The 19,767-nt window shown below is 43.7% G+C and overlaps 2 protein-coding genes across 2 annotated transcripts; both read left to right on the top strand.

Moving 5' to 3' along the window:
- The first annotated feature begins 1,253 nt into the window (after window positions 1-1,253).
- LOC139262543 (ferritin, higher subunit-like) lies at window positions 1,254-3,823 on the top strand. The gene is made up of 4 exons (XM_070877707.1): window positions 1,254-1,355; window positions 2,770-2,916; window positions 3,162-3,287; window positions 3,668-3,823. The coding sequence occupies exons 1-4, from the start codon at window positions 1,254-1,256 to the stop codon at window positions 3,821-3,823; spliced, it is 531 nt and encodes a 176-aa protein (XP_070733808.1).
- Window positions 3,824-11,526: 7,703 nt separating this feature from the next.
- Window positions 11,527-15,779, top strand: LOC139262542 (ferritin heavy chain, oocyte isoform-like). The gene is made up of 4 exons (XM_070877706.1): window positions 11,527-11,628; window positions 14,436-14,582; window positions 15,191-15,316; window positions 15,624-15,779. Exons 1-4 carry the CDS (start codon window positions 11,527-11,529, stop codon window positions 15,777-15,779), a joined length of 531 nt encoding a protein of 176 aa, XP_070733807.1.
- Window positions 15,780-19,767: the final 3,988 nt, after the last annotated feature.

The raw sequence follows: 19,767 nt of genomic DNA, 5'->3' as shown, positions 1-19,767 counted from the left end.
GGACGATTATTTTAACGCAGCGAGTTGTTGTGATCCGGAATGCGCTGCCTGAAAGGGCGGTGGAATCAGATTCAACAGTAACTTTGAAGAGGGAATTGCATATATAATTGACAAAAGTTGCAGGGCTATGGGGAAGGAGCTGAGGAGTGGGACTAATTGGATCGCTCTTTCAAAGTGCCTGCACAGGCACGATGGGCCGAATGGCCTCTTTCTGTGCTGATAGAATCTATGATAAGCCAGACATTTAGAGCATATCTGAGCCTCATCATTTCAATCAGATTTAAATATTCATCATTTCAATCAGATTTAAATATTCTTTCGCCTCACTGAAAACTGACTGTAAAAGGACAAACCCGCTATGAATTTTTCATTCAGGTACTTATCCAATTACCTTTTGAAAGCCACGATTGAGTCTACCTCCACCACCCTCTCGGGCATTGCATTCCAGATCCCAACCACTCGCTGCGTAAACATGTCACCTTTGGTTCTTTTGCCAGTCACTTTAAATCTGTGTCCTCTGGTTCTTGACCCTTCTGCCAATGGGAACAGTTCCTGTCTATCGACTCTGTCCAGACACCTCATGATTTTGAATCCCTCTATCAAATGGAGATGTGGGTGACAATGTGTTCAGTAATGTTCACTCCCTCTCATTCTCACTCAATATATTGAATTTTACCAGGCATCATTCCATGAGAATAAAAATGACAGATCGTTGATGCCCCCATATAGCCAATCCTCAGACACATGCCCATTCTCTATATTCGAACTGGGGGCAGTTCACACCATCCACAGGATGGAATTCCCATTCCACTGGCCAATGGTTGGTTTGTAAATGCACCAAGACGACTTGATTGCTTTGAATATTGTCTCAGTGCCACAGAAACTTGCAAGTTACAAACTTCGCCAGATTATGCAAAACTCCTTTGGCAAACGTAGAAAATTATCATTTCATTCAAGTGAGAGCGTTAAACAATGGCACACTTTCAGATTTGAAGACATTCAAGGAACCCAAAGGCAGTGACATCACCAAGACTGATCTCCCCCAGCCCCCTCCCCCAAATCCCCTCTCCTTTGTTAATTGGTGCCTCAATTCAGGGAAGATTCCTGATTGGCTCTGAGGGATTGTCAATCATCATTGGTGATGTCATACCCTGTTTGAATGCAGCTGTTCCAATAGTATAAATACAGGAGCTTGTGCAAGACAGAGTGAGTTTCAGAACTGTGCAGGTGATAGTGAAATATAGACAGAGAAGATGGCCTCCCAAGTGTGTCAGAACTACCACAAGGATTGTGAGGCTGCTGTCAACAAGCAGATCAACATGGAGCTCTGTTCCTCCTATGTTTATCTCTCCATGGTGAGTTGTGTATACCTTGTTGCTGCATTCTGAAAAGTTGTTAATTCTCCAGTTCAATGAATTGGCTTTAAGTTGTATTTCTCTGGACTTCCTTCCCTGGGGGAGCAGAGTCTTTGGGCAGTGAGAACTTCAGGTATGTAATACAAGGGATCTTGTTGAGTTTATGGACTGCTCCCTATAGCAGCTGCCCTCTATTGAGGTTTAATATTGGAAACCAGCTCAGCTGCTGCCTGAGTGACAGAAGAGCACAAACCTGGTCAGGGGCCTGTTGACCTGAGACAATGTTCAATTTCAGTGGGGGACTGCAGTGAGTGAAATGTGGGTAGGTTCTCACTTGTGCTCATTAATTAGAGGTGATGTACTGAGAATCCTGCTGTTGGAGCCCTGCTCACTGCTGAGATCTCTATTGCACTATTGCTGTGCAAACTACTGGAGTGGAGGATTTTTCTCACTCCATGTCCAAACTTTGATTAGAATGGAAGAATCATCATTTATATAATGCCTTTCACTACCTTGGAATATCCAAAGTGCTTTGTAGCCAATGAAGGAGTTAAGTGTAGTTACCTGTTATGTGGGAAATGCAGCAGCCAATTAGTGCACAGGATGCTCTCAAACTGCAATGAGATAATGATCAGATCATCTGTTTTAGTGGTGTTGGTTGAGATAACTATTAGCTAGGACACTGCAGAGAGCTCCCTGCAGTAGTATCTAGAACATGGAGAAGGCTTGATGGACCAATGGCTGACTCCTATCATTCACTAAGATCATTGCTAATCTTGTTCCTCAACTCTACCTCCTGCACTGTCCCCATATCCTTTGCTATCCAAAAATCTATTGCTCTTCAATATACTCAATGACTGGAATTCTCTCCCCCAGGAGTTGTGGAGGCTCAGAGTCATCATAGTGAAGAAATTCCTCCTTGTCTCAGTCCTCAATGACCCCTGGTTCTAGACTCTCCAGCAAGAGGAACCATCCTCCCTGCATCCAATCCTTCAAGTCCTGTAAGAATTTTGTACATTCCTAGTGACATCACCTCATCCTTCAAGCCTCTAGAATAGAGGCTCAGTCTGCTCAATCTCTCCTCCTTGATCTTTCACATCCACCTGATGACTGACACACTCTCGTGTGAATGACAGAAAGTAGAGGAGGTATTGCTTATCCAGGAGTAGAATTTAGTTTGACTGGACATGAAATGTAATCCTGAACTTTAGTTTTATATGTTCAACCAGCAAAGGAAAAACTTTCATCATGCTATGGGGAGGTGAGGCTCAACTCCAATTGATGAAGTAAATTGCATTTTGCTAGTTTACAAATGGTTTCTATCTTTTGAATTTCTTCAATCGGGGGAAAAATAACTCTTGCATTGTATATGAAGATCAAGGTCTAAATAGGCTGTCTTAATTTCTCTCTGCAGTCGTTCTACTTTGACCGGGATGATGTTGCCCTGTGTCACTTTGCTGAGTTCTTCAAGGAGCAGTCACATGAGGAACGTGAGCATGCTGAGAAATTGATGCAATTCCAGAATCGCCGTGGAGGACGGATCATCTTGTCTGACATCAAGGTTTGGTTCAATTATCTAGTGGCCTTCTGTCTGGATACCCTTAGACCTGATTGATTCAAATACCTCCTAAAGCAATTGATTCCATGGTTGTAGTAGTGGAATTCAGTAATTCTTTATTCCTGTGACACATTGTTTATGGTAAAATGGACTTCTGGTTGCTTTTTTTAATCTTATTTTCCTTTGTACTGTCTTTTGTATTTTGTTTGTTCCATTATAAGTGAACTACCTGTGATTTTCCTCTTCAGAAACCAGAGCAGGATGAGTGGAGCAATGGTCTGGATGCAATGCAGAGAGCTCTGCAGATGGAGAAGAATGTGAACCAGAGTCTGCTGGATCTGCACAAAATCTCCACTGGGAGCACTGACCCTCATGTAAGTTCCTCATGTGGGTTTCTGGGTAACTTGGAGGTGGTGGAACATTGCTATCCTTGAGCTGTTTCAAAAGTGCTCCATGCCCAATAGCTTTGTTTTTTGGGGGTGGGGGGGTTCTCTCTTGGGTTCTTCAGGGAGTGGGGGAAGAGGACCATGAAGTTGGCCTACTGAGGACATGGAGAAATAAATGGGTCCCAATGTTTCCTGGATCTAAGCTCACATTGTACATTGGCTACTGGATCATTAGAGCATATGTACATCAATTTCAATTGCCCTACCTGATCCTTCTCCACTCCTAGAGAATTAAAATCCTAACTTGGGGGGGATGCTCTGATCCTTGATATCTGCTACTGGCCATAACTCATTTCCCTCTTTTTCAGTTGTGTGACTTCCTGGAGACCCACTACTTGGATGAACAAGTGAAGATGATCAAGAAGCTTGGTGATCACATCACCAACCTGAAGAGACTGGGAGCTTCTGAGAATGGCATGGGGGTGTACCTTTTTGACAAGCACACTCTGGGGGATAGTGACTAAACTGACTGGGATCAAGCTTATTGTGTTTAGTACTTGTATTTATATAATCAGGCCCCTATCCTGTAGGGAATGAAGGCTTGTGACTTTGTACAAAAAGCTGAAACCCATAACAGTAAATAAACTGTTCAACATTGGGCTGTGTTTTGTTGCCTTGTAAGTTTGAGTGGTTATTTATTTTTCATTTAACAGAGCTTGGTTTCCATGAAACAAGAATTACACTGAGCTGTGCAACATTTATATGGGATTCAGTCCTATGAAATGTGTTTTCCCCTTGTGTATTGACTAGGCCATTCAGGCACCTGTTATAAGATCTAAAATGTTCAACGGTATGTTTGGACAACTGACAGCCCCATGGGATGTTGGCCCAGTGACCAAAAGTCTGGTCAGAGGTATGTATTGCGGAGGTACAGAGATGTTTAGGAAGGCATCTCGAGAGCTTGGGACTGATAAGCTGTATACAATTACTTGTTCCAACGATCTGTCTTTGTACAAATGACAATTCAATCCAACAAGATGTAACATCTGCTAAACTCAGGGCCAATTTGCCAGTAATTCATTATTGCACCATTTCAGTCCAGTGAAGAAAAAGTCCTGGATTAGCTTCCTATTTAATCTATCTGCCTTGTGAACGAACAGCAGTTTGTATTCAATTGCTGCATCAGATCCTTTGCAGTTATCTAGGTAGTTCAGTAATGGGTCTCACCACTGCTCCTATAGGCTTGCTGTTAAGCTTTGTAGGCAGAAAAATAATATCTCAGCACCCTGAACTCTGGGCATTACAATTGGGTGAGGAGGGAAAGCAACAGCTGTCAAAGCTTCAGTACTTAGTGTGGATACCTGAGTGGTTCTGGGACAGGTTCTCTTCTGCCTGCTTCTGTAATGGTTGAATAACTTGTCAACACAAACTCCATTCACATGAATAAGGTATTACAAGACTAACAATACTCCAACAACATTTAATACATGGGGAATGAGCAAATGTATTTAATTCCACAAAGCAAAAGGCACAAGCTGTTAAACACATTGCTGGCCACAATTTATAAGCAAATTTTTTTTTTTGTAAGTACCAGTGTGAATTTCATTACTGTCATCATGGACTACATGTCCATTTATCTCCTTCGTGGCGATGAATCCATCCAAATGGTATTGCTGCAGCTCCAATAATCCAGTGTTTGAGTTATTTTTTGGAATTTAGCTAAGAACTGTGTGTGCAATTAAATTGCCAAGTACAGACATTACACGTTAATGTCTTAGCAACACTCAAGCGCCTTTCGGGTATCGATGTTACAACATTTCAAATATTGATGAGCCACAGTTCCATGAGTCGGCCTGGGTTTGCGTGTTGATGGTTGCATGTATCAACTTTCCAGCTCACTCGATGTGAAACTTTACAGGTGCTTGTGTTTTAAGAATTACTTACAATTTACAGCACAGGAAAAAGACCATTTGGGCTAACTGGCCCATGCTGTGGTTTATGCTCCATGTGAAACTTGTCCCACCCCACTTCATCTAGACCTATCAGCATATCCTTCTATTCCTTTCGCCCTTGTGTTTATCGAGCTTTCCCTTAAATGCATCGATGCTCTTTGCATTCAGAGTTATTACTGCAGGTAGCTCAGTAAACGCACCACTGCTGCTGTGGATTTTCTGTTAAGCTGTGTGGGTAAAGAAGTGAGTAACAGCTATAGAGACCCGCAATGTTTGAGCTCAAGGACAGCATTTATTGTCTGTCACTAATTGCTGGTCAGCCATCTTCTTGAACCGCTGCAGTCTTGTGGAGAAGGTGCTCCAACAGTGCTTTTCGGGAGGGAGTTCCTGGATTTTGCCACAGTGATGAAAAAGGAATGGTGATATACTTCCAAGTCAGGTTGTTGTATAACGTGGAGGTGAACTTGCAGGCGATAGTATTCCCAAACTTCTGCTGCCCTTGTCCTTCTAATTGCTAGAGCTCGTGGGATGGCTTGTGCTGCTGAAAAAGCCTTGGCGAGTTGCTGCAGTGCATCTTGTCGATGGTAAACACTGCAGCCATGGTGCACCGGTGGTGGAAACAGTGAATGTGGAAGGTGGTGGATGGGGTGCCAATCAAGCGGCCTCCTTTGTCCTGGATGGTGTCGAGCTTCTTCATGATTGCTGAAGCTGCACTCAGCCAGTCAAGTGGAGAGTATTCCACCACACTCCTGACTTGTGCCTTGTCAATGCTGGAAAGACTTTCGGTGTCAGGAGGTGAGACATTCACCGCAAAATACCCTGCCTCTGGCCTGCTCTTATCACCAGAGTATTTATGCGGCTGGGCGAGTTCAGTTCCTGATCAGCGATGACCCCCAGGGGTTAATGCTGGGGAATTCAGTGACAGTGAATGTTAAGGGCAGGTGGTTAGACTCTTGCTTTTTGCAGATAGTCATTGCCTGGCACTTGTGTGTTGCCATTTCTACTTGCCCATTATCAGCCCCACACTGAATGTCATCCAGGTCTTGCTGCATGTGGGCATGGACTGCTTCATTTTCTGATGTTTTGCAAATGGAACAGAACACTGTGTAATCATCAGCAAACATTCCCACTTCTGGTGTTTATGATGGAGGGAAGTTCATTGATGAAGCAGCTTAAGATAGCTGGGCCAAGGACATTGCCCTGAGGTATTCCTGCAGAGATGTCCTGGGGCTGAGATGATTGACCTCCAACAACCACTTCCTTTGTGTTAGATATGAGTCCAGCTCATCGAGAGTTTTCGATATTCGCATTGACTTCACTTTTACAAGGTCTACTTGATGCCACACTCCATCAGATGCTGCCTTGCTGTGAAAGGCAGTCACTCTCACCTCACCTGGAATTCAGCTCCTTTGTACATGTTTGGACCAAGGCTGCAATGAGATCAAGAGCCGTGTGGTCCTGGCACAACCCAAACTGGGCATCGGTGAGCAGATTGTTGGCGACAAAATCTTCCCTCACTTTGCTGATGATTGAGTGTAGACTGATGGGGCGGAAATTGGCCTGAATGGATTTGTCCTGCTTTTTCTGGACAGGACGTACCAGGGCAATTTTTCACATTGTCGGGTAGATGCCAGTGTCTCTGTACTGGAACAGCTTGGCAAGAGGTGTGGCCAGGAATTTACAGATTGTGGTGCAATACAATTCTGCAGTTGCTGATGACCCACAGTGCCTCATGGATGACCAGTTTTGAGCTGCTAGATCTGTTTTGAATCTATTCCATTTAACACTGTGGTCAAGCCACTCACCACGAAGGAGGGTGTCCTCAGTGTGAAGACAAGACTTTGTCTCCACAAGGACTGTGTGGTGGTCATTGCTACCAATACTGTCATGGACAGATGAATCTGTGACAGGTAGATTGCTGAGGATAAGATCAGTAGGTTTTTCCCTTGTGTTGATTCTCTCACCATCTGTCGGAAGCCCAATCTGGATGCTATGTCCTTCAGGACTCAGCCCGCTTGCTCAGTGCGACCGAGCCCCTCTTGGTGATGGATATTGAAGCCTGCTGCTAATATCAGTGCTTCTTCCAAGTGGCCTTCAACATGAAGGAGTACTAATTCATCAGCTGAGGGAGGGCGGTCGGTGGTAATCAGCAGGAGGTTTCCATGCCCAAGCTTGACCTGAACCCTTGAGACTTGATAAGGTCCAGAGTAAATGTTCAGGACTCCTACTGCTACTCCCTCCCGACTATATACCACTGAGCCGCCACTTCTGGTGTGTCTGCCCTTCTGGTGGGACAGGACATACGCAGGGATGGTGAAGGAGGAATCTGGGACATTGGCTGAAAGGTATGATTCTGTGCTTGTGAATATGTCGGGCTGTTGCTTGACTAACCTGTAGGACAGCTCTCCCCATTTAGGCACAAGATACCAGATGTTAGTGAGGAGGACATTGCAGGGTCGACTGGGCTGGGCGTACCATTGTCATGTCAGAAGCCGGTGCTGAGGTCAATGCCGTGTTGTCCATCCTGTTTTATTCGAATTATTGTTTCTCGTAGCGGTTTGTTATAACTGATTGGCTTGCTAGGCCATTTCAGAGGGCAGTTAAGACTTAGCCACATTGCTTTGGGTTCGGAGTCATATTGGCCAGATTTCCTTCCCGAAGGACATTAGTGAAGCAGATGGGTTTTTACAACAATCCGATAGCTCCCTGGGCAACATTACTGATACTTGCTTTTTATTCCAGATTTTAATTTAATTAACTGAATTTCAATTCCCCAGCTGCCGTGGTGGGACTTTGGATCATTAGTCCAGGCCTCTGAATTACTTGTCCAGTAACATAACCACTATTTTACTGTACTCTTTGCATCTCTCAATGGCACTTTTGGAGTATAGATGTCACCACAATTCATACATTGATGAGTCACAATTCTACAAGTCATGTTGGGTTTTGCGTGCTGATGGGTTTGACGGCTTCATGTTTCAGATAAAACAAATTCTTCAGCTCACTCGATGTGAAAAACTTTACAGATGCCCTTGTTTTAAGAATTACATCGAATTTACAGCACAGAAATAGGCCTGGCAAATTGCAGTGGTGAGCGGTTCTTCTTGAACGTAAAACACATCAATGATGAGGTGAGGAACCGAATGAGACAAGATCGATTTAATAGTCTTTCAATCATGAGCATGGAGAGCGAAGTACTGAGAGGACTTGACTTCACACACTGAGCCTCCTCCCAACTTCATTTAACCCTATCAGCATATCCTTCCAATCCTTCCTCCCTCAAGTGTTCATCCAGCTTCCCCTTAACCGCGTCTATGCTTTTTGTCTCAACTATTCCTTTTGATAGCGAGTTAAACATTCTGAACACTCTCTGAGTAAAGAAGTTTCTTTTGAAGTCTCTCTTAGATTATTGATTCTAACTTTCTATATAATTCTATGGAGATCAGAACTGTGCACAATACTCCAAGTGTTGTCTAGCCAAGGTTCTATATAAACTTTACATGCTGCACAGGGATGTGGTTCAGTTCACCTCAACCGTGTTCTCCCTGTGGCCGAGGAGCTCCTCCTGGAGTCACAGTGCGTATTTCGTCCCCTACGGGTAACAACGGACATGATCTCTGCAGCACTCCAATTGCAGGAAAAATGCAGGGAGCAGTGCCAGCCCTTATACATGGCATTTTTCGATCTTATAAAGGCCTTTGAGACTGTCGACTGTGAGGGCTTATGGTGCGTCCTACCTCCATTTTGGATACGCCCAAAGCTTTGTCAACATCCTTCGCCTGCTCCACGGCGTCATGCAGCCCATGATCCTTATCAGCGGATTTGTTACAGACCCGTTCCACGTCCGAAGCGGGGTCAAACAGGGCTGCGTCATCGCTCCAACGCTTTTCTCAATCTTTCTCGCTGCCAACTCCACCTTACTGTCAACAAGCTCCCTGCTGGAGTGGAACTAAACTACAGAATCAGTGAGAAGCAGTTTAACCTATGCCCTCTCCAGACCAGTGCAAGACCACCCAAACCTCTGTCGTTGAACTGCAGTATGCGGACGACGCCTGCGTCTGCGCACATTCTGAGGCTGAACTCCAGGATATAGTCGATGTATTCACCGAGGCATATGAAATCATGGGCCTTGCACTTAAGATCCTTAAGACAAATGTCCACATCAGCCTGTCTTCGTCGCACAGCACGACCCCCAGACATCAAGATTCACGGCGTGGCCCTCGAAAACGTGGACCACTTCCCATACCTCGGGAGCCTCCTGTCAACAAAGGCAGACATTGATGCGGAGATTCAATATCGCCTCCAGTGCACCAGTGCAGCCTTCGGCTGCCTGCGGAAACGAGTGTTCGAAGACCAGGCCCTCAAACCTACCACCAAGCTCACGCTCTACAGGGCTGCAGTAATACCACCCTACTGCATGGATCAGAGGCATGGACGACTTACAGAAGGCACACCAGTCGCTGGAGATATATCACCAAAGATGCCTCCGTAAGATCCTGCAAATTCCCTGGGAGGACAGACGCACCGACATCAGTATCCTCGTGCAGGCTAACATCCCCAACATTGAAGCACTGACCACATGTGATCAGCTTTGCTGGGCAGGCCACTTAGTCCACATGCCAGACATGAGACTCCCTAAGCAACTGCTCTATGCGGAACACCTTTATGGCAAACGAGCCAAAGTTGAGCAGTGGAAACGTTACAAGGACACCCTCAAAACCTCCCTGCGACAGCACCACTGATGCCTGGGAGACCCTGGCCGAAGACCATCCTAGTTGGAAAAAGTGCATCCGGGAGGGCGTTGAGCTCTTCGAATCTCAACGCTGCGAGCGTGAAGAGGTCAGGCAGCGGAAGGAGCATGTGGTAAATCAGTGCCACCCACCCCCTTCCCCCGATGAATATCTGTCCCATCTGTGACAGGGCCTGTGGCTTTCATGTTGGACTGTTCAGCCACCAAAGAACTCACTTTAGGTGTGAAAGCAAGTCTTCCTGGATGCCGAGTGACTGCCTATGATGATGGGTTCAGCTGTAGGTATTTCTCGGTCTGAGCTCAGAACTGCGCTAATGGTTAACACTCATCTGTGCCTTTTTATCTCTAGAATTGACTATTTCAATGCTCTCCTGCTAGCCTTACATGCTCCATAAACTTAAGCTTATCCAAAACTCTGCTGCCCGTATCCTAACACACACCGAGTCCCACTCACCCATGGCCCCTGTGCTTGTGGACCATCATTGGCTCCCAGTCTGACAGCGCCTCAAATTCAAGATTCTTATCCTTGTATTAAAATCCCACCATGGCCCCTCCCTCACCTCTTTTCCCAGCACATTGATAATATTGGTGCCTTTTCCTGCTCTCACAATAAACTGGAACATTTAATTCACTATGTTCCCAATTTCCACCCTTCACTCACCTTCACATGGTCCATTTCTGTCACTTCACTTCCCTTTCTCGACTTCTCTGTCTATCGTCTCAGTCTATTAGACAAATATCCAATAAGTTGTTTGGATGTTGCTTCAAACCGCAGATACCTGCAAATGATCAACCTACTGAACAATCCAGAACTATTAAAAAAACACTGACTCGCAAACAACAGAGGATTCAATGAACCTTTCAAGGTGGCCATTAACTGGTCCAGGCAGAGCACGGTCGATGGGATGTTCTCTCCGTCTGCCTGCCTCTCTTCCATGGCTTTTTCCGTGCCCGGGTATCCCTGGATTGGGAGCACGCGGTGTCTCCCGGTATGCTTGAGGCTTTTTGTCATCGGAGGGCACCAGCGGGAGGGGAGCGCAGCGTGGATACAGGGAAATAATGTAAATTGTTTTTAGTTTTTATGTTAGTTTTGTCATAATGTGGATCTGACAGTTGATTCCCCCTTATAAAGGGAGCACTTATGGTTTAAGTGTTTCCGATAGCTGAATTAAACATTCTAATTAATTAGCCCAAAGAATAGAGAATCCAATTAAACCTGTGACTCTGAATATTTGAACTGTGTTTGAGGAAAGTTCGGACAATTGAGATCCTTATTGAGAAATCAGCCAATGATGTTCATTCTTCAAAGATCTGACTGACTCTGGGAGTCCATCTCCCTCCTCCCTTTACTTGATTGGTGCTCTGAGAAGATGCAACTTCTGATTGGGTATTGATGACTGTCACTCATCATCAAGAGTGCCACACCCTGGATTATCCCTCAGTATAAATAAAGGAGTTTGAGTTTGGTGAAATGTTACCTTTGTACTTCTACAAAGTTTTTACTTTGGAAAAATAAAATATTAAGATGGCTTCCCAAGTGTGTCAGAATTACCACCAGGACTGTGAGCATGCTGTCAACAAGCAGATCAACATGGAGCTCTATTCCTCCTATGTTTATATCTCTATGGTGAGTTTTGTGTTTTTTGCCACTTCACAATGGAGACTTTGTAATGTAAATTTATGAAATCCTGTGCTGTACTCAGCCCACCTATTTCTCTCTTTCTGCCCCACCCCCACCCCACTGAATCTATGCATTGAATTCACTTTTAAAGCTATAATATGATACAATTTATCTTAATTTGAATTTATTAACATTCTCTCTGTTCCTTGCAGCAAATGTATTATCTGATTATCTTTCTTTTTCCTGGGATCTTGAGCTTGATGAAGTTTATTTGGAATATATTCTGCACACAATGCAAGGAATTCAGAATTTGTATCCTCATTCTAAATCACTCCATGGACTTTCCTTACCTTGCTGGTTCAATGGGTGATGTCATAAATGGCCTCGCTGTATTTTTTTGGAGGGATGTCAGGAAGTATTCTTTCCCAGATGGAAATCTGAAACACTTTCTTTCCCAGCCATCCCTCACCTCCACAGGGGGAGGATGGGAAGAAAGTGTTACAAATGTTTCTGCTTCCCTCCTGTTCCAAGTGTTTCTAACCTCTTAATTTTAAATACCAGTTTGTATCATTCTGTCTTTCCCCTAGCTTTTAGCATCAATACAGCAAAGAAAGTTAATCATCAATTGTCTGTACTCAGTGGACTCCCTTAACCCCTGTGACCTTCACCAAGCACCTCAAATTTTGAGGGGTTCTCTAAACTTTTATTCTGTGGTCTCTGGTTCTCCTCTACAATGCTTTGATTTGGTATAGACTGTGTGCCAAATTAATGCTGCTTGTGGTAGTTTTAGTTCCTTGGCATGATTGTAGCCAGTAAAATTCAGCTAGTTCTTCACTTTTTTTTTCATACATATGAATTCTGCACTGTGACTAGATCTCTAGTTTTGGAAGTTGCTTTGACTTCTAATACTACCCCCTCAACTAGCCTGTACAAAATGTATTTGGGTTAATAAACTATTATTGGAACATGCTACTGGTGACCAGGGTATAAATCTTGTGGCAATTCCTTCACTAATTTCCAGAGCTGCAATGAATATTGGGTGCCAAGATTCATGTTCCAGTTTTAAGCCTGTTCAACCAAAGCTGAATTGGTGATCATGGAGTGATGCACTACAGGAGGCCATTCAGTCCATTGTGCCTTGCTGAATGTTGGGTGGAGTGATACAACTCCATATTTCCATAGTCTGCAGATTTTTCTAAATCACAAGAGGATGAGACTGGGAAATTAGTAATAGGCAACATAGAGATGGCAGAAAATCTGTACAAATATCTTGTATCTGTCTTTACAGTAGAGGAGAGTAACAACATTCCAATGATGGATAGTCAAGGGGCTATAGGGGGGAGGGACTTAATGCAGTAACAATCACCGAAGGAGGTCGTACTCAGTAAGATAATTGGGCTAAAGGCAGATAAATGGTCCTGATGCCTTGCATCCTCGGGTCTTGAGAAGTAGCGGCAGGGATTGTGGATGCATTGGTTGTAATTTACTAAAATTCCCTGGATTCTGGGGAGCTCCCAGCAGTTTGGAAAGCTGCAAATGTAATGCCCCTATTTTTTTATAAAAAGGATGAAACTATAGACCAGTTAGTCTAATCTGTGACGGGGAAAATGTTGGTTTCCATTATTAACATAGCAGGACATTTGGAAAAGCAAAATTTGATCAGGCAGTGTGTGCATGTATTTATGAAGGGAAGTAGTGTTTGACAAATTTGCTGGAATTCTTTGAGGATGTAACAAACAGGGTGGTTAAAGGTGAACCAGTGGCTGTGGTGTATTTGGACTTCCAGAAGGCATTTGACAAGTTGCCACAAAAGATTACTGCACAAGATGAAAGTTCATAGGCTTTGGGGTAATATATTAGCATGGATAGAGGATTGGCTAAAGAACAGAGTCAGGATAAATGGTTCATTCTCTGGTTGGCAACCAGTATCCAGTAGAGTGCTGCAGGGATCAGTGCTGGGACCCCAACTGTTTACAATCTATATATTACACTCTGTCCCTCCTTCCAATTCGGTAACGTAGCCTAGTTTGCTATTCCTCCCAACTTTGTATCTGTAATGTGTGAGGAGAACACACTTCTGCAAAAGGACATAGGCAGGCTAAGTGAGTGGGCAAAAATGTGACTATTGGAAAGTGAGGTCATGCACTTTAGCGCAAAAAAAAAAAATCAAAGAGCAAATGTTTATTTAAATGGAGCAAGATTGCTAAGTGCCACAGTACAGCAGGAGTGGAGGGGGGTGGGGGGGCTGCATCTACTCATTGGAATTCAGAAGAATGAGGTGATTTTATTGAAATGTATAAGATTGAGGGGGCATGGCTGGGTGGATACAGAAGATGTTTCCACTGATGGGGGAGACAACAACTAGAGGCATGATCTTAGAATAAGGGGCTGCCCATTTAGAACTGATAAATTTCTTGAGGGTTGTCAATCTGTGGAATTTGCTGCCTCAGCTGTGGAAAGCTGAGACATTGAATAAATTTAAGACTGTAATAGTTTCTTAAACGCTAAAGGGTTATGTGGGAATGGGTGGGGATGAGTCCATGACCAGATCAGCCATAATCTTCAATGGTGGAACAGGCTCAGCTGTGTGGTCTACTCCTGTTCATATTTCTCATGTTAAGTTTCCCTATGGCTGGAGCTGAGATTATCCAATATCTTTACCAGGTTACTTGAGTAGGTGCTAGTTTCCATAACTATACATAAGTTCAGTGAGACTGAGCCCTTAAAACAAGAAACATGAGTTTGGCTTCATGTACAGTGCCCATGATGGGTCTGCCATGCAATAATCAACTACTCTTCTGATCACTCCGCAGTCCTTCTACTTTGACCGGGATGATGTTGCCCTGCGTCACTTTGCTGAGTTCTTCAAGGAGCAGTCACATGAGGAACGTGAGCATGCTGAGAAACTGATGCAATTCCAGAATCGGCGTGGAGGCCGAATCATCTTGGCAGACATCAAGGTTTGGCTCCATAAACGAGGGCCCTTCTGTTTGGTTCCCCTTAAACTGATTGTTCACAATACATTGTAAAGGAGTTGGTTCCAATTCCACAGGAACCAGCAATTTGGACAAACTGGTCCATGCTGGTGATCAGGCTCCAGATGTTGTCCTCCCACCTTGCTTTATCCAGCAACATGTCGTTCTAATCCTTTTTCCCTCATGTACTTATTTAGCTTCCCCTTAAATACATCTATGCTATTCACCTCATAAATTTGACACCAGTAGTTGACTTAATGCAGTAATTCAATATTTTAAAACATTGTTTCATGGTAACCTAGACTTCCGATTGCATTTTTTTATCCTTAATTTCCTTCAATACGGTCCTATTTCCAAACTTGTTTTTACTGCTTGTAGTATTGCATATATGCCACTACAGGGCACTGCAGTCAGACTTGCAGGTTACCTGCACAGGTGTGGCAGGCCACCAGGTGTGATCCTCACCACTGGAGTTCCATTAAACGCACTAGGGTCAATACAGTTAATGTACAATACATTGCCTCGTGGAGTCATTATCAGAGCATCTAAAGACAAAAAATACTTGTTTGTTTTAATCTGACTTTTCTCTTCAGAAACCAGAGCAGGATGAGTGGAGCAATGGTCTGGAGGTCATGCAGAGAGCTCTACAAATGGAGAAGAATGTGAACCAGAGTCTGTTGGATCTGCACAAACTCTCCACTGGGAGCACTGACCCTCATGTAAGTTCCTAATGCTTCAATGTGGGCTTTTGGGTAAGTTGCTGTCCTTGGACTTAATTTAAAAAGATCTCTGTGCCCAATAGCTTTGTGTTGGGTCTATTTTAGGGTAGATATTGTAAGTGTCTGATCCCAGCTCCTTTTTGTATAGCAAGTTTTCATCGAAATGATGCAGTAATTCCATCAATTTCAATTGCACCACTGAACTATCCTCAGTCCAAGAGGACTAAAATTCAAACTCTCAAGCAGTAAGCTCCAATGTTCCTTGATATCTGCTACTGGCCATAACTCCTTTCTGTTCCTCCTTCAGTTGTGTGACTTCCTGAAGACCAACTACTTGGATAAACAAGTGAAGATGATCAAGAAGCTTGGCGATCACATCACCAACCTGAAGAGACTGGGAGCCCTTGAGAATGGCTTGGGAGAGTACCTGTTTGACAAGCACACTCTGGGGGAGAGTGACTGAAGCTTCTGATCAGTACTCATGTTTATACAATGTGTGTGAGACTCTGTCCTACATAGAATGGTGGCTTTGTACAGGCTGAGACCTGGGCTCTTGATGTGAAATGTAATTAACTGTAAATAAACTGTTCAATATTGGACTGGGTTTTGTCTCCTTGCAAGTTGCTTATTTTCCATTTACCATAACTTGTTTGCAGCATAAGTATTGCACTAGGCTATGCAACAATCATACATTGGCCTCCTGTGCTGTAACCACTCAGCTGGCTCTCCAAGAACACTTCAGCTAGTCCTACTCCCTTGCATTTTCCCTGTATCCCTGCAATGTTTTTCCTTCATGTACTTGTTCAATCCTATGATTGAAACTGCCTTCACCACTCTCTCTCGAGCAGTGCAATCTAGATATTAACCACTCACTGCATAAAAGTTTATCCTCATGTCAGCTGTGGTTCTTCTACCAATTGTCTTAAATTTGTGTCTGGAGGTTCTCATCCCTTCTGCCAGTGTTAACAGTCCTATAATTTTGCTCTTTGCTGGCGTAATTTCAATATATTGAGTTATATTCACAAAAACATAAAGAGCAGTTGTTGTCCATTTGGTCCTTCTTTAAGGACTGCACCACCATTAAATATGATAACTAATACTTTACCACCACCATGTCATGCTTGTACCCCATAGCCCCTGATGCCTTTTGTATCAAGATATCGTATCTTCTTAAATATATTCAGCAATTGGGCTCCACTGCCTTCTGTAGTCAATAGTTCCCCAGCTTCCCCATCCTGAGTGAAAACATTTCTCATCTCTGCGCTAAATTTCCTACCTCGTATTCTGAGCCTGTCACTTTTTATTCACTTCCCAGCAAAGGGGTACTTCCTCCCCACATCCAATTTCTCCAAACCAGTCTGAATTTTATGATTTAATAAGATCCCCTTTCACTCTTCTGGTGAACAGGCCTGGTCAAGCTATTCTCTCTTCACATGACAATCTTTCCATCCAAGGGATCAGTCTGGTGGAACTTTGCTGCGCTCTTTCGGAGACCCAAAACTGTGCACAATACACCAGGTGTAGTTTCTATTTATGTGATTAGCTGTGGCCCAAGCACTGATCCCTGTGGTATCCCACTCGTCACCACCCACCACCCAGGAAAAGACCTGTTTATTCCAACTGTTTTCTATCAATTAACCAATTTTCAATCCATAGCAATATATTACCCCCAATCCCATGTTCTTTAATTTTGCACACTAACCTCTTGTGGGACTTTATCAAAGGCCTTCTGAAAATCCAAATACACGACATCCACTAGTTCCCCCTTATCTAATCTCAGTTACATCCTCAAAAAAATAACTCCAGTCGGTTTGTCAAACACAATTTTCTTTTCGTAAATCCATATTGACTTTGTCTAATCCCGTTGATATTTTCTAAGAGTCCCTTTATCACATTCTACTAATGTTAGGTGAACCGGGCTGCAGTTACCTGTTTTCTTTTTCCTTCCTTTTTAAAATAGTGGGGTTACATGTGCCACCCTCCAATTTGCAGCAACTGTTCCATAATCTGTAGAATTTAGGAAGATGATAACCAATGCATCCACTATTTCCATGGCTACCACTTTTAGTACTCTGGGATGCAGATTATCAGGCCCTGGGGATTTATCAGCTTTCAGTCCCATTCGTTTCTCCAGCACTGTTTTCTTACTAATAATCCTTTCCTTTAATTTCTCTTGGTCACTAGACCCTTAGTTTCCTAGCATTTCTGGGATGTTATTTGTGTCCTCTTCTGTGAAGACAGAACCGAGGTATTTAATTGTTCTGCCATTTCCTTGTTCCCCATTATAAATTATCCCATTTGTGACTGAAAAGGACCTACATTTGTCTTCACTAATCTTTTTCTTTTTACATACTGGGAGAAACCTTTACAGTCGGTTTTTATGATCATTGCAAGTTTAGTCTCAGATACTATTTTCCCCCTCTTAAACAATCTCTTGGTCGTTTTTTGCTGAATTCTAAACTGCTCCATACTCAGGCTTGTTACTTTTTCTGGCAACTTTGTATAACTCCTCTTCGGATCTAATACTATTCTTAATTGCTTTTGTAAACCATGGTTGGGCCACTTTTCCTTTTGTGTTTTTGCAGCAGGAAGGAATGTATAATTGTTGCAATTCATGCATTCGTTCCTTAAATGTTAGCCATTGACTATCCACCATCATGCCTTTTAATGACTCTTCCCAATCTATCATAACCATTCCTCATACCTTCGTAGTTTCCTTTGTTTAGATTTAGGACCTAGTTTTGGATTGGACAACTTCACTTTCAATCTTCATGAAAAATTCAATCATGTTATGATTATTCTTCCCTAAAGGACCCCACACAAAAACACTATTAATTAATCCCTTCTCATTGCATAATACCAATCTATGATAGGTATTCAGACATGTTGAAGACCTAATTTCAATTGTATGTATATGTAATGTCTCAAAAATCTGGTTACTGTAAACTCACTCAGGTGCAACATCATCCATCTTTATTCCAGCCCAAGAGTGCCAGCATGACAAAGACACCCAGCTTACATACAGGTGATCAAGCACACATGCCACGTGTGTACAGCCCGATGATCTCCGACTGTGGCACCCTCTGGTGTCTTGTGACCCCCACGCATTAATACATAAGAGAATATCTTGCAAATTCTATTCATGCATTTCAATCTAGCATTGCAATGCTGCAATACAACAGTTGAAAATGTTCACGTTTGTTCAGCCACATAAGGCAGTGGGACCACAGGTAAATGTTAGTGTCTTAAAGGAGGTAGAGAGGTTTACATAATAACATGCATATGTCATTTGGCACCTCGAGCCTGCACCGCCATTCAATAAAACAATGGCTGGTCTGATCTTGGTCTCAACACTTTCCTGCCTGTTCCCCATAACCCTTGACTCACCTATTGTTCAAAAATCTATCTACCTCCACCTTAAATTTATTCAATGACCCTGCCTCCACACACACACACACTCACACAGTACTGAGGGAGTGCCGCACTTTCAGAGGGGCAGTACTGAGGGAGCGCCGCACTGTCGGAGGGGCAGTACTAAGGGAGTGCCGCAGTGTTGGAGGGGAAGTGCTGAGGGAGCGTTGCATTGTCAGAGGGGCAGTGCTGAGGGATTGCTGCACTGTCAGAGGGGCAGTACTTAGGGATTGCTGCACTGTCGAAGGTGCCGTCTTTCAGATGAGATGCTCGACTGTCTGCTCTCTTAGGTAGACGTAAAAGATCTCAGGATGCTATTTCGAAGAAGCGGAGGGGGAGTTCTCTCCAGTGCCCTTGACAATATTTATCCCGCAACCAAAACAGATTCTCTGGTCATTAACACACTGCTGAACTTGATTGGTTGTAAAGAGCTTTGAGACATCCTGAGGCCATGAAAGGGCTATATAAATGGAATTATTTCTTCTTTCTAAGAGGATAAACGTTCCCAAGGCTGCCACAATTAAGTCCAGGTGCAAGGAGATATTCTTTCTTTTTGGACTTCAGTCCATTTCATTACTTGTAAAATGTCATGGTAACATAACAAGAACTCAAAATCCCACGGTCCATGCCACATTCTAGCTCCTGTGTGTACAGGTGCTCACTAAACTTGGAAGTGATGGAGTATCTGAGCACTTGAGCTTGTCAAATTCCTCACACGCACTGTCCATTCACCTGACCCGCTGCCGGTTGCGTTGCAACATCACTGCACTGTCTTTGGATGTTGCATCCACAGATACCTGAAAATGACCAACCCACTGAACCACACAGAACTATTAAAAAGACACTGACTCGCACACAACGGAAGATTCAAGTAACCTGGGCAAGAGGCCGTCAACAGGGCTGGCCAGCGGGCATTCCAGGTGGTCATTCGGCCCGACAACCCGCTTCTCTTCCGTGGCTACATTTGCGCCTGGGTGTCCCTGGAGATGGAGCATGTGGTGTCCATCGACACGCTCGCAGCCTTCTGTGAGAGGAGGGAC

This window comes from Pristiophorus japonicus, chromosome 4, assembly GCF_044704955.1.
Source record: "Pristiophorus japonicus isolate sPriJap1 chromosome 4, sPriJap1.hap1, whole genome shotgun sequence".
Taxonomy (NCBI): domain Eukaryota; kingdom Metazoa; phylum Chordata; class Chondrichthyes; family Pristiophoridae; genus Pristiophorus; species Pristiophorus japonicus.
Note: the sequence above shows the minus strand (reverse complement) of the source record. Positions and strands in the feature narration are given on the sequence as shown.